General features: G+C 41.3%; 1 protein-coding gene across 4 annotated transcripts in view; it reads left to right on the forward strand.

The window, feature by feature from the left end:
* Positions 1-13,675, forward strand: part of CPVL (carboxypeptidase vitellogenic like) — a 97,957-nt gene that overhangs the window by 39,904 nt on the left and 44,378 nt on the right. For 3 of the 4 annotated variants that reach the window (XM_045007580.1, XM_045007581.1, XM_045007579.1), the window contains exons 8-9: positions 9,878-10,000; positions 10,302-10,433. The exons of the other annotated variant lie outside the window; for it this stretch is intronic. In XM_045007580.1, coding sequence (XP_044863515.1) covers positions 9,878-10,000; positions 10,302-10,433 — 255 coding nt within the window. The remainder of the gene's footprint in view (positions 1-9,877; positions 10,001-10,301; positions 10,434-13,675) is intronic. 4 annotated transcript variants of the gene reach the window in all.

Raw genomic sequence — 13,675 nt, forward strand, 5'->3', positions numbered from 1 at the left:
GAGTTACTGGACTACTTTATAGTCATTGGATTATAGAAAAAAGCTAAGTGCTATCTTTGGAGACACCAATTTTGCTTGGAACAGTCATGCCTTAGGATAAGTTAGTTGTTGGTTGCTGTAATATTTTTTGGCATTTAAGGGAAACTTGCAATTTTATTTTTAAAATATAATACGTGAATCTACTTGTAAAAAATTGCCAATAACTTCTAAAATTCCCATATTCTTATAGACTCATAGACTTTAAAGTCAGAAGGGACCATCATGATCATATAGTTTGACCTCCTGTGCATTGCAGGCCGCAGAATCTTTACAGTTTATTTTCACTAAAAGTGCTGGTGTTGCCCTTTTTACAGTAACTTCATAAGAGAAAATAAACATATCACGCTTCAATTAGTCTTGCTTAAAAAAAAGTAAAAGAAAGGCATGGGCTTAAGAGGTATAGGAATAATGGGATAAAAGTTAAAAAGGGTCATGGGAAGCTATTTTCATTAGTGGGGGAAAAGGAATACAGAAAACCAAACTTAGTCTTGTGCTATAACCGTGTTTCTCAAACTGGGGTCGCCACTTGTGTAGGAAAGCCCCTGGCAGACTGAGCCGGTTTGTTTACCTGCCCCGTCTCCAGGTCCGGCCGATCACGGCTCCCACTGGCCGCGGTTCGCTGCTCTGGGCCAATGGAGGCTGTTGGAAGCAGCGTGGGCCGAGGGACATACTGGCTCCCGCTTCTAGCAGCTCCCATTGGCCTGCAGCGGCAAACCGCGGCCCGTGGGAGCCGCAATCGGCCAGACCTGCAGATGGGGCAGGTAAACAAACCGGCCCGGCCTGCCAGGGGCTTTCCCTGCACAAGCGGTGACCCCAGTTTGAGAAACACTGTGCTATAACAAATCAACCTTCAAATGAACCACAATCAGATGGGTTTCTCCTGGTTCCTTTTCTTGTCTGTTTAGGCATGCACAGAGCAGAGAGTGCTTTTAGGGCTTTTGCAAGCCATGTGCTTCTGAACATGCAGTCATTCACACACGCACCACATTGAAAAGGGGATATTTCAAACAAATCTGTTGGCAACATAAGTTTAGAGAAATTCTCTATGGGGAAAACGCTTAAACAATATTTTCTTGTTTGTTTAGATTGAATGCTCTTCAGGGGAGGGACTGTATGTAAATGGGGTAGTGGGCTTGATCTCAGTTGTGCCCTGTAAATGCTGCTGTAATTCAGTAGTAAATAATATGTGGGGGCCTAAACCAGACAGTACATTGGCTTGTTTGTTTGTTTTTTACTCTTCTCTGAACTGTATATTTTTCCAAAGGTTCTCTTTGGGGGCACAAATCTGTTGGCAGGCTATATGGTCTATAGCAGTGGGGGGCCATGAGCAGGTTTCAGGGGGGGCCCCAAGCAGGGCCAGCGTTAGACTCGCCGGGGCCCAGGGCACAAAGCCAAAGCCCCAACGCGTGGGGCTGAAACACCTGAAGCTGCAGTCGAAGCCTGACCAATGGGACTCCAGGCAATTGCCCAGCTTGCTACCCTCTAACACCGGCCCTGGGTTTTATATATAGAAAAACAGTTGTTGTAGCACGGGGGAGAGGGAGTGTCTCAGAAATAAAAAAGTTGAGAACCCTTGGTATATAGACAGGACTGGCTCTAGGGTTTTTGCCGCCCCAAGCAGGTAGGAAAAAAAAGAAAAAAAGCCGCAATCGTGATCTGCAGCTTTACTGCCACCGCTTCAGTCTTCGGTGGCAATTCGGCGGCAGGTCCTTCACTCCAAGAGGGAGTGAGGGACCCGCCACCGAAGACCTGGATGTGCCGCCCCTCACTGTTGGCCTCCCCAAGCAGCTGCTTGCTGGGCTGGTGCCTGGAGCCGGCCCTGTATATAGATCAGGGGTAGGCAACCTATGGCATGGGTGCCGAAGGCGGCACACGAGCTGATTTTCAGTGGCACTCACACTGCCTGGGTCCTGGCCACCAGTCCGGAGGGCTCTGCATTTTAATTTAATTTTAAATGAAGCTTCTTAAATATTTTAAAATCCTTATTTACTTTACATACAACAATTGTTTAGTTATATATTATAGACTTATAGAAAGAGACCTTCTAAAAACATTAAAATGTATTACTGGCACGCGAAACCTTAAATTAGAGTGAATAAATGAAGACTCGGCACACCACTTCTGAAAGGTTGCCGACCCCTGATATAGATTATAGCTCTGGGAACCATTCACTATTCAGCCAGCAGGAGGAGCACAGTCCATCTGGCTTTTCAATAAACAAGCACAATGTATTTTAATGGTCCTTCTAGAAGAAGCAATGTGGTAGCTATTATGTCTGTTTCATTTAACTTTTAATTGAAGAATTTGAGTGACATTTCATGCCAAATAGTCTGGGCCCAAACTTTGTTGACAATGTGGCTTTTCAGATTATAAAGCTGTAAAGTTATACATTTCTCTAACATTTCTCTATTTTTAATTACATCTCTCTCTCCCGGCTCCCCCCCTCCCCACCATTTTCCTCACTGTCTGTTTGGTCTTAAAGGTCTGAGGTGAAATCCTGGCTTGTCTGAAGTCAATGGCGAAACTCCCATTTAGTTGAATAGAGCCAAGATTTCACCCTTGGCCTACACATAAAGTTGAACCTCTTTGACTACAAGTATTATATTTAAGCCAATTTAGTTAAGCTTGCCCTTGTTACGGGGGCAAGCTAAAGTGATCTAACCAGATTTAAGCAGATTGGTGTCCATGCAAGGATTTGCATTGGTGTAATTCAAGTTATGGCCCATGGGCTGTCTTTTTTTAAAGAATTCCATTATGTAGGTAGGTAATATTTAGGGACAGCTCTTTTGTCTAGTAAAATACAAATAGACAGCATGGTAACTAACTATATATCTAAGAACTGTGACAGAGTAAATCCTCTAGCAATAGTAACTGCTAATTCATGTGCAATTCTGCTCAGAGGACATAGTTTTCATTATAGTTTTGTTCTCTGCAACTACTTTGTCTCTGAAGGGGCAGATTCCAGCTTGACTTCTTAGCTGGGAAAGCCATTTCTTTGCTAATAACAATTGGCAGGGGCATAATAAATCTGCAGAAGTTTATGTTAAAAAAAAAATACAGGATAGTGTGGGTGAGACCGTGCCTGACACTATCCTCAGGAAGGCTAGTTTTATTATCCTTTGCGCTTCAGGATGGTCTGTTTTCCAGTTTTCATAGGAATAGGTGAATACATACAGCCTAAGACACCGAGGACACTTAAACAAGTGTTTTTCATGAAGTAAAACATGAAGTCTGGTCTCTGTGGAAAAACGAAGATACTGTCAGTCCACTTGCATACCCCATTACTTACCATGTGCTGTCAGTTTCATTGGGTTAGCATAAATTAGATTTCAGTCTTGCTGGATCAGGGACCTTGTCTCATTTGTCTGCAGAGCATTGTACACCCTTCTGGCACTATACAAATATGTTACCACTGTAACTTATAGTGGCATGAAATAGTCCATATTTTATAATCTACCTGAAACTGTGCTATAGGAACTTGTAGAGTTAGGCTTATATGAATAAGTAAACTTCTGACTAATACATTCCTAGATTTGAGAGACATTCTGTCTCTTCCTTCCTCTGAAGGTAGGATAGAATTTAAATTTTTGCTTGTTCTTCATGAGCTCTTCTGTTCTTCTCCTTCCCTAGCATTCTGACATTAAATATACCCGTACAATCTTGCTATAGTTGAAAAGCTTCTTCCAAAAGAAGGCCATAAAGCATGCCTTAACGGTGGCCAGATTCCAGTTTAGCCTTGCCTCTAAATGCTTGTTCCACAACCAAACTCCTTCAACAGAGAAAGTATCTTCTTAGTCCATTGCTTTGTCTGTTGTGTTGTCACGGAGGAGCCTTGCCAGGTCTGTAGTGTGTGTTTGTTTGTGTTTGGGGGTTACTTCTGTGTGCTGAGCTTGTGTTTGTCAGTCTGTTTGTTTGTTTGGTTGTTTGAGGGACCATGTGCTCTGGCTGGCAGTTGGAGGCAGGTTTGAAAGCTCGAAGCCTCTGGTAATTGGCTGAGCCTTAATCAGTGGGCGGGGCATTCACTCAGGCCAGGGCTTTATAAAGCCGCGCACAAGCGAACAGGCTGCGAACAGGGAGTTTCGCAAGGGAGTTTAGAAGGGGAGTGGGAAGGGAGCGGGAGCCCCTCGCCAGCCCTAACCCCTTCCCCGTGCCCCCCCCCCTAAAACCTTAAAACCTGTAAACCGAACCACATTCCAAAACTCCTTTCTGTAAACCACCCTTCCACTAACTAGGAGACAATGCAGGCAGAAGCCCAGCAGCAGAGTGGGGGCTATCCAGTTTATTGCGCTGAGTGTTGCATGTATGATTACCTGCCCTGTGGGCGGGTGGCGTATGTGTGCAGTCGGTGCAAGGAGCTCCTGGCCCTCAGAGAGCATGTACGGACTTTGGAGGCCAGGGTGGCGGAACTGGAGGAGCTAAGAGAGGCAGAGAGGTATGTTGATGAAGCTTTCCAGGACACTGTAGAATTGTCCCACCTCCGCTCAGACAGCTCCTGTGCTGTTGAGGAGGAAGAACGGCCCAGGGAAGTAGAGCAGTCGATGGGAGCAGAGGGAAACCGTAGTTGGGACCCTCCTTCCAGATGGTGCTGGGGTTGCCTCTCGCACTGAGGTTGCCTCTCCGGGGGAGGGAACTCCAGTTTCTAGGAAAAGGCAGGTGTTAGTAATGGGAGATTCGATTATTAGAAATGTAGATAGCTGGGTCTGTGATGACCGGGAGAACCGTATGGTGACTTGCCTGCCTGGTGCGAAGGTTGCGGATCTCTCGAGGCATCTAGATAGACTTATGTGCTGGGGAGGAGCCGGTGGTCGTGGTACATTTAGGTACCAATGACATAGGGAAGGGTAGGAGAGATGTCCTGGAAGCCAAAGTTAGGCTGCTAGGGAAGAGACTGAAATCCAAGACCTCTGTGGTGGCATTTTCAGAAATGCTCCCAGTTCCACGCGCAGGGCCAGGTAGGCAGGCAGAGCTTCAGAGTCTCAATGCGTGGATGAGACGATGGTGTAGAGAGGAGGGGTTCACGTTCATTAGGAACTGGGGAAACTTCTGGGATGGGAGGAGCCTATACAGGAGAGATGGGCTCCACCTAAACCAAAGTGGAACCAGACTGCTGGCACTAAACATTAAAAAGGTTGTAGAGCAGTTTTTAAACTAGGAGATGGGGGAAAGCCGACTGCTGCAGAGGAGCGTGTGGATCGGACACAGACTTCTCTTAGGGGAGAGTCTGATGATAGAGAATCTCCAGGTTATAGTCAGGAGCAGAGGACTGAAAAGTATAATGTAAGGGCCGGATCAGATGATAAACAGTCACACAAAAAAGAATCTGGCACATCAGAAAAAGGCAGGCTAATAAACAGGGACAAGTTTTTAAAGTGCTTGTACACAAATGCCAGAAGTCTAAATAATAAGATGGGTGAACTAGAGTGCCTTGTGATAAAGGAGGATATAGATATAATGGGCATCACAGAAACCTGGTGGACTGAGAGCAATCAATGGGACACAATCATTCCGGGGTACAAAATATATTGGAAGGACAGAACAGGTCGTGCATGGAGAGGAGTGGCACTATGTGTGAAAGAAAGTGTAGATTCAAATGAAGTAAAAATCTTAAGCGAATCCACATGTTCCATAGAGTCTCTATGGATAGAAATTTCATGCTCTAGTAAAAATATAACATTAGGGATCTATTATCGACCACCTGACCAGGACAGTAATGGTGATGATGAAATGCTAAGGGAAATTAGAGAGGCTATCAAAATGACTGCTTCATGGAGCAGCTGGTACGGGAACCCACAAGGGGAGAGGCAACTCTAGATTTAATCCTGAGTGGAGCGCAGGAGCTGGTCCAAGAGGTAACTATAGCAGGACCGCTTGGAAATAGTGACCATAATACAATAGCATTCAACATCCCTGTGGTGGGAAGAACACCTCAACTGCCCAACACTGTGGCATTTAATTTCAAAAGGGGGAACTGTACAAAAATGAGGGGGTTAGTTAGACAAAAGTTAAAAGGTACAGTGACTAAAGTGAAATCCCTGCAAGTTGCATGGGCCCTTTTTAAAGACACCATAATAGAGGCCCAACTTCAATGTATACTCCAAATTAAGAAAAACAGTAAAAGAACTAAAAAAGAGCCACCGTGGCTTAACAACCATGTAAAAGAAGCAGTGAGAGATAAAAAGACTTCCTTTAAAAAGTGGAAGTCAAATCCTAGTGAGGCAAATAGAAAGGAGCACAAACACTGCCAACTTAAGTGCAAGAGTGTAATAAGAAAAGCCAAAGAGGAGTTTGAAGAACAGCTAGCCAAAAACTCCAAAGGTAATAACAAAATGTTTTTTAAGTACATCAGAAGCAGGAAGCCTGCTAAACAACCAGTGGGGCCCCTTGATGATCAAAATACAAAAGGAGCGCTTAAAGACAATAAAGTCATTGTGGAGAAACTAAATGGATTCTTTGCTTCAGTCTTCACGGCTGAGAATGTTAGGGAGATTCCCAAACCTGAGCTGGCTTTTGTAGGTGACAAATCTGAGGAACTGTCACAGATGGAAGTGTCACTAGAGGAGGTTTTGGAATTAATTGATAAACTCAACATTAACAAGTCACCAGGACCAGATGGCATTCACCCAAGAGTTCTGAAAGAACTCAAATGTGAAGTTGCGGAACTATTAACTATGGTTTGTAACCTGTCCTTTAAATCGGCTTCGGTACCCAATGACTGGAAGATAGCTAATGTAACGCCAATATTTAAAAAGGTCTCTAGGGGTGATCCCGGCAATTACAGACCGGTAAGTCTAACGTTGGTACCGGGCAAATTAGTTGAAACAATAGTAAAGAATAAAATTGTCAGACACATAGAAAAACATAAACTCTTGAGCAATAGTCAACATGGTTTCTGTAAAGGGAAATCGTGTCTTACTAATCTATTAGAGTTCTTTGAAGGGGTCAACAAACATGTGGACAAGGGGGATCCGGTGGACATAGTGTACTTAGATTTCCAGAAAGCCTTTGACAAGGTCTCTCACCAAAGGCTCTTACGTAAATTAAGCTGTCATGGGATAAAAGGGAAGGTCCTTTCATGGATTGAGGACTGGTTAAAGGACAGGGAACAAAGGGTAGGAATTAATGGCAAATTCTCAGAATGGAGAGGGGTAACTAGTGATGTTCCCCAAGGGTCAGTCCTAGGACCAATCCTAATCAATTTATTCGTAAATGATCTGGAGAAAGGGGTAAACCATGAGGTGGCAAAGTTTGCAGATGATACTAAACTACTCAAGATAGTTAAGACCAAAGCAGATTGTGAAGAACTTCAAAAAGATCTCACAAAACTAAGTGATTGGGCAACAAAATGGCAAATGAAATTTAATGTGGATAAATGTAAAGTAATGCACATTGGAAAAAATAACCCCAACTATACATACAACATGATGGGGGGCTAATTTAGCTACAACGAGTCAGGAAAAAGATCTTGGCGTCATCGTGGATAGTTCTCTGAAGATGTCCACACAGTGTGCAGAGGCGGTCAAAAAAGCAAACAGGATGTTAGGAATCATTAAAAAGGGGATAGAGAATAAGACTGAGAATATATTATTGCCCTTATATAAATCCATGGTACGCCCACATCTCGAATACTGTGTACAGATGTGGTCTCCTCACCTCAAAAAAGATATTCTAGCACTAGAAAAGGTTCAGAAAAGGGCAACTAAAATGATTAGGGGTTTAGAGAGGGTCCCATATGAGGAAAGATTAAAGAGGCTAGGACTCTTCAGCTTGGAAAAGAGAAGACTAAGGGGGGGACATGATAGAGGTATATAAAATCATGAGTGATGTTGAGAAAGTGGATAAGGAAAAGTTATTTACTTATTCCCATAATACAAGAACTAGGGGTCACCAAATGAAATTAATAGGCAGCAGGTTTAAAACAAATAAAAGGAAGTTCTTCTTCACGCAGCGCACAGTCAACTTGTGGAACTCCTTACCTGAGGAGGTTGTGAAGGCTAGGACTATAACAATGTTTAAAAGGGGACTGGATAAATTCATGGTGGCTAAGTCCATAAATAGCTATTAGCCAGGATGGGTAAGAATGGTGTCCCTAGCCTCTGTTCGTCAGAGGATGGAGATGGATGGCAGGAGAGAGATCACTTGATCATTGCCTGTTAGGTTCACTCCCTCTGGGGCACCTGGCATTGGCCACTGTCGGTAGACAGATACTGGGCTAGATGGACCTTTGGTCTGACCCGGTACGGCCTTTCTTATGTTCTTATGTCATGGTTGAAGATAGAATAGCTGATGTACAATACTTGGTGATGGGCTTTGGTGATCAGGCTTTGAGAGACAGAATAGATTGAAGCCAGTGGGTGATATGATTGCCTGAAGGGGAAGGCTACTGCTTTTGCATTGCTTCCAGTGTCAGCCCCAATTTGTGATCAGATTCATGTCTGAGAGGAAGGGATGAGGTTATTAGCAAGCTGAAAGCAAAAGGCTTTTTTTTTTTGCAGCTGATGATGCTAATTATTGTTTAAACCTAGAGATGAGTCTAACATGATTTAGAGTCCTCACACTGTTCTGAACATCTAGATGCTTTTGATGGAAGGTCTGGGAGAGGGCAGGGGAAAGAGTAGTTAGAGTACCAGGAATTATTATTAGACATGTATACCTTTCCTAAAGGTATTGTCACTGAGTCCCTACTTGGAATCAGAGTTTATGATCAAGACAGATTTCGCAGTTGCTCTATGATTGGTGTCTATTTTAATCTAATTATGATTGAGCCTATTGGCAGTGCTTCCCTGTCAGATGAATCCAGGGGTCAGATTGGGAGGAAAAGAACTGTGGAATTCTTCCATGCTCCACCTACAAGACAAGCCATTTGTGACTCTCCAAAATGAGATGCCCCTCACAGTAGATTGTGCAGAGTTTCAAAGTATGATTGTGCATGCTATGAACTCTACTGGGCTAGCAGCTTGACTCTTCCTTGATGGGGCTTGAGTATGACCAATGGTTCTGCTGGAATCCTTGTCCTTGGTTTCTTCTTGAAAGAGAAAGTAGGTCTCCCAAACACGGCCTGCTTGTGGCACCAAATGAGACGTCACTCTCAGTAAATAGTGTAAATCTGTGACCTTGTCTACACTACGCTGGTAAAGTTATACCAGGAAAATCCTGTGGTGTAGTTGTAATTATATTGATATGAAAATGCTTACACCAGTATAGCTTATGCCATTTCATTGAACTAGCATATGTACTGTGATACACCAGTATAACTACCTCTACCCTAAAGCTTTTACTGGCAGAGCTATGTTGGTTTTAAAAAAAAAATCACATCCCTGATTGATATAGCTGTGCCTATACAATTTAAGTGTATATCAAGCCTTAAAACTTTAAACATCAGTATTAACAATCTTAAATGGCCCTCTGAGTTAACGTCTATGTTAGCACGTTACCTACCACCTTGTACCAGCCCAGTCCAACCCAAGGATAAACCTGACCAGTGTCAGGTATGAGATCATTAGCCAAACTATTTTAGGGTGAGATTTCTATGGGATTTGGATGTCCATTTTCCATTATAATTAAATGGACAGGTGATTCCAACCCCTTAGGTGTCTGACTATTTCAACCTTAATGTCTTCAATCACTTTTGATAATGAATTTATTTAATCTGTGTGTTCATCAGGAATAAATTAGCTGCATATCAGTGGGGGGTAGAAAATAAAAAATGGAAACCTGCAGTAACTCTATGAAAGCAAAATAAAATATTGTTAGTTTGTCTAATGTAGAAATACTCAAGGTGCAATACACAATAAAGCAATATTATTTCAGACTGAATCACCTACCATTCCATTCTCTCCAGTCTTATGCAGGGAAGTATGTGCCTGCTATTGGCTACTACATCCATATCCATAGTTCCAAAGCCAAAGTTAAGATCAACTTCAAAGGAGTTGCTATTGGTGATGGTTTCTGTGACCCTGAAATGGTAAACTTTACATATTTTTTCTATTCTTTTTGTACTTAATTAAATGGAGTACTTTTCTCATATTACAGTCCTGTCTAGATAAAAGGTAGTTGTTTCCCAAGTGACTTCCTAATGGCTTTAATCCTTTAATATTTGCCAAATGTTTCCAAACATCAAGTTACTAGATCACTTTTAAAAAAAAATTAAAATTTTACTCAGTTGAATTCAGTGACTGATTTAGAATTTTAAAAAGGCAATCTTGGAAAAGTAAAACATGCTTTCCTAACCTATCAGCTTCCTTTCTTGTGTGCTTGTCTGGTAGATTCTGGGTGGCTATGCACGATTCCTGTACCAAATTGGCTTGGTGGATGAGAAGCAGAGGGAGTATGTCCAGCAGCAGACTGACCTGGGAGTAATTTATATCCAGCAGAAGAAGTGGATGAAAGCCTTTGAAGTACGTATCAGAGGCCCCCACGTTGGCCTTTAGCAATTAAAACCATCTGAACTGAGTAATGGGTCAGAAAGAAGCATAATGAAGATCAGAAGTTTGATGCTGGAGAAGGTGCCCATTATGACATGGCAGAGAGGGAGGAGGGAATGAAAGGAAAGAAAAGGGCTGTCCCCATAGAATTTGTTTTGGCCTCATTTAAAACAGAGGGGCTTTAGAATATGTTTATACAGTCCTGTCTTTCATTAACTGTTTTTGTTTCTTTAACTAAATGCTTGTATGCCCTGAAGGTTTAACTTACCCATGGAACTTAGAAGAAATGCTGTCTAGAGAGCTGCTGCATATATTTGAACATGCTGTTAAACCTTTTAAATTCAAAAATAGTGGCTGCATTTAATAGATGTAGTTAATTGGTGTCTGCAAGGAATATTGCTTAGTGGCTCATGGATTCCCATGTTGCAAGATGTGGTGGTATCCAAGATTACTGCACACAGACATTTTCTCTACACGAAGTAACTCATTGGAAGTGCATTATAGTAACTCTTCTGAGTTTATAATCTCTGTTGTGTTTTTTAAATAGGTAACTTTTCTTTTTTATAATTTAAGCATTATAATGGGAGAATATGCATCATATTTATGATGTAGATATTTTCTGGTTAGACACTTTTAATATACAGATAACACTTCTCACAATGTTTGCAAAATTAAAATAAGAAAATGGTTACATTTTTAGGGGAAAGATCTCCCCAGAGGTTGGGTAAGTAGGTTGGCAGTGGATTATTCCTGGGATACTCAGACACTACAATACCGAGGGCCATATAAGTACCTAAGATTGATAGTTAAGCACTATGATCAATATTTAGGCATGTAAATAGAAGTGGCCTGACACTTGAAGATAAACACCCGCAGCTCCCTTGATTTCAGTGGGAGGGATTGTTAAGCACTTCTGAAAGTAAACAACCCTTCTATTTTGGTGGCTAAATATGGATTTAGGAGCCTAGATTAGGTACCCAGCTGTGGAAGTCTTGCACTACGTAGTTACTAGAGTTTCCAATTTCAAACTTGTGACTAGTGGAAATTTGCCATATCACCATTCAGAATCAGCTAGCTTTGCTCGGTATACCTGGCCCATGAATGAAGAACACCGTGTGGGGAAACTGGCACAATGTCTACTAACAGTGTCCATCATGCCAGAAAATGTACCAAATATAAAAGTGTGAACCTTTTTCTCAACCCCACAAAAATAAAATGCTTGAATCATAATATTTATAAGGTCCTTTATCTTAGCCTAGAGGATAAGGTTTCTTCAACACATCAGAGGCCGATTGTTTACTCTTCAACCCAACAAGTAAGCTACCCAAACAGTTCTAATCTGAAGCCCTGGCCCCACTGACTTCTGGATTTCTAGGGATGATGTCAATAGGGCCAGGATAAGACCTGGTCCTATAAGGTTCTCCATACCATCCATTTCCATTGTGGGATAAAGGGGCATGTGTATTTTGTATTCATGCCATAATACAGATAAACTAAATATGTTGAATAACAGGGTGTCACATAAGCATGTGTATTTGTCATAGGGAAAATAAACTTTGAAGATAGCTTTTGTAACCTTGCAGTACAAAGTTATTAGGCCATGAAGCTGATTTACACCAGCTGGGTATCTGGCCCATTAATTTTCGTCTCAGTGAAAATGAAGAAACATGTCAACTCCCAAACTGAAAGAAGAGATTTAACCAATCCACTTCACTGTGTTTGAAACATTTCTGCATATTCCACTTGCATATTGTATCTATACAAGGAATACAAGTTACTACAACCGTTATTACAATCGCTTTAAGAGTACCAGTACCTGTTTGTTCAGGGCAGATGTTTGTTATAAACACATCTCATGAATATATCTTTGAGCCTGTTGCTGCTGGCTGCCATCTTAAGTGACCTTATTTGTGACACTAGTAATCTGGGAGAAATGCGAGATGTTGTAAACTGGTTTTGAGCCTGTCTTTGATTGTTGAAACAAGCTTTAACTTTGATCTTTTAAAAATGAGTTAGCGTGAAGGACTGGATGTGGGAGCAAAAGTGAAGGACTGAACATTTTGTAATAGATGTAATGATAAATGTGTTTACAGTATATTACTAGAATAAATTACACTTCCACCCAACTTGAATTTCTGAGAAGGAAAAATACAAAAGTTAAATGATAAAGTGGCACATTTCAAAGAAATGCATTTCTTAAGGATAACTTTCAGTTGGTACAGATTTCAAACCTGATTTTTTTTAAAAAACCTTCCAAAGTCAAGAATAATTTTGCTTCTGTAGTGTATCCTTCATGCAAACAGTAATTCAGCACTTATGGTTAACTCTTGTTTGATAAAATATTAAAATTAATTTTAATTCAAAGCTTATGACAGTTAGTCAGTATGACATGACAATTATTTTTATAACACAGCAGAAGGATGCCAACATGATTTATAAAATAATAGTTCAAATTCTTTTCTGTTGGAGTGGAGCAGGAGTTCTTGTTCTGCACATGTGAATCTTGCTTAGTTTCTTTACATTTATGTATATTAATGTTTCCACTTCAGGGAGTCAGTGGTGGTGGCTGAGGATTGGGCAGAGTGGTCTCTGAACTATCATGGGTCTAGCTTCAATAATTCTCTCTCTCTCTCTCTCAAGCATATGTAGTTACATTTATTACATGTTGAACTATTTAACTCTTCAGTATATTCTTCTAAGACAGAAAATAGCTTTACTTTGCATAAGAATGCATGTTGAAATGGCTAAACCTTTTATTAAAAGGTTCAAGCTAAGTATTAAAGGTCTGTCTATGGATTTTTAATGGGAGTTAGAACAATCCTCAAGAATAATCTGATAAGGATCTGGATTGCAAAATTCCCAGGGTTCTTATTTATTTTTTTATAGCTAATGGGACTAAAATGGTTTTTAGGCAAAAGATCTTATTTTATTCAAAGTTCTTGTCATATCTTTTTAATTGTTGATAATATCAGAGTTAATAATAAAGCTCATTAAGCTTCAAAACCTAAAGACCCTTTCCAATCAACCCACCATCCCACCCACCATTGAGTGACTAGATGGACAACAGACTCAAATTGTTGAATCAAGGTAAGGGGCAAATTCCAAATCAGAAGGCCTCTCTGAGAACGCTCTGATCGTGGGCACATAAATCAGGGGCAGTTGGTCTGAAGATTCCAGCCGCCTAAAGTGATAAAGCCATAAAGAGCTTAATATTT

Source organism: Mauremys mutica, chromosome 2 (assembly GCF_020497125.1).
Source record: "Mauremys mutica isolate MM-2020 ecotype Southern chromosome 2, ASM2049712v1, whole genome shotgun sequence".
Taxonomy (NCBI): Eukaryota; Metazoa; Chordata; order Testudines; family Geoemydidae; genus Mauremys; species Mauremys mutica.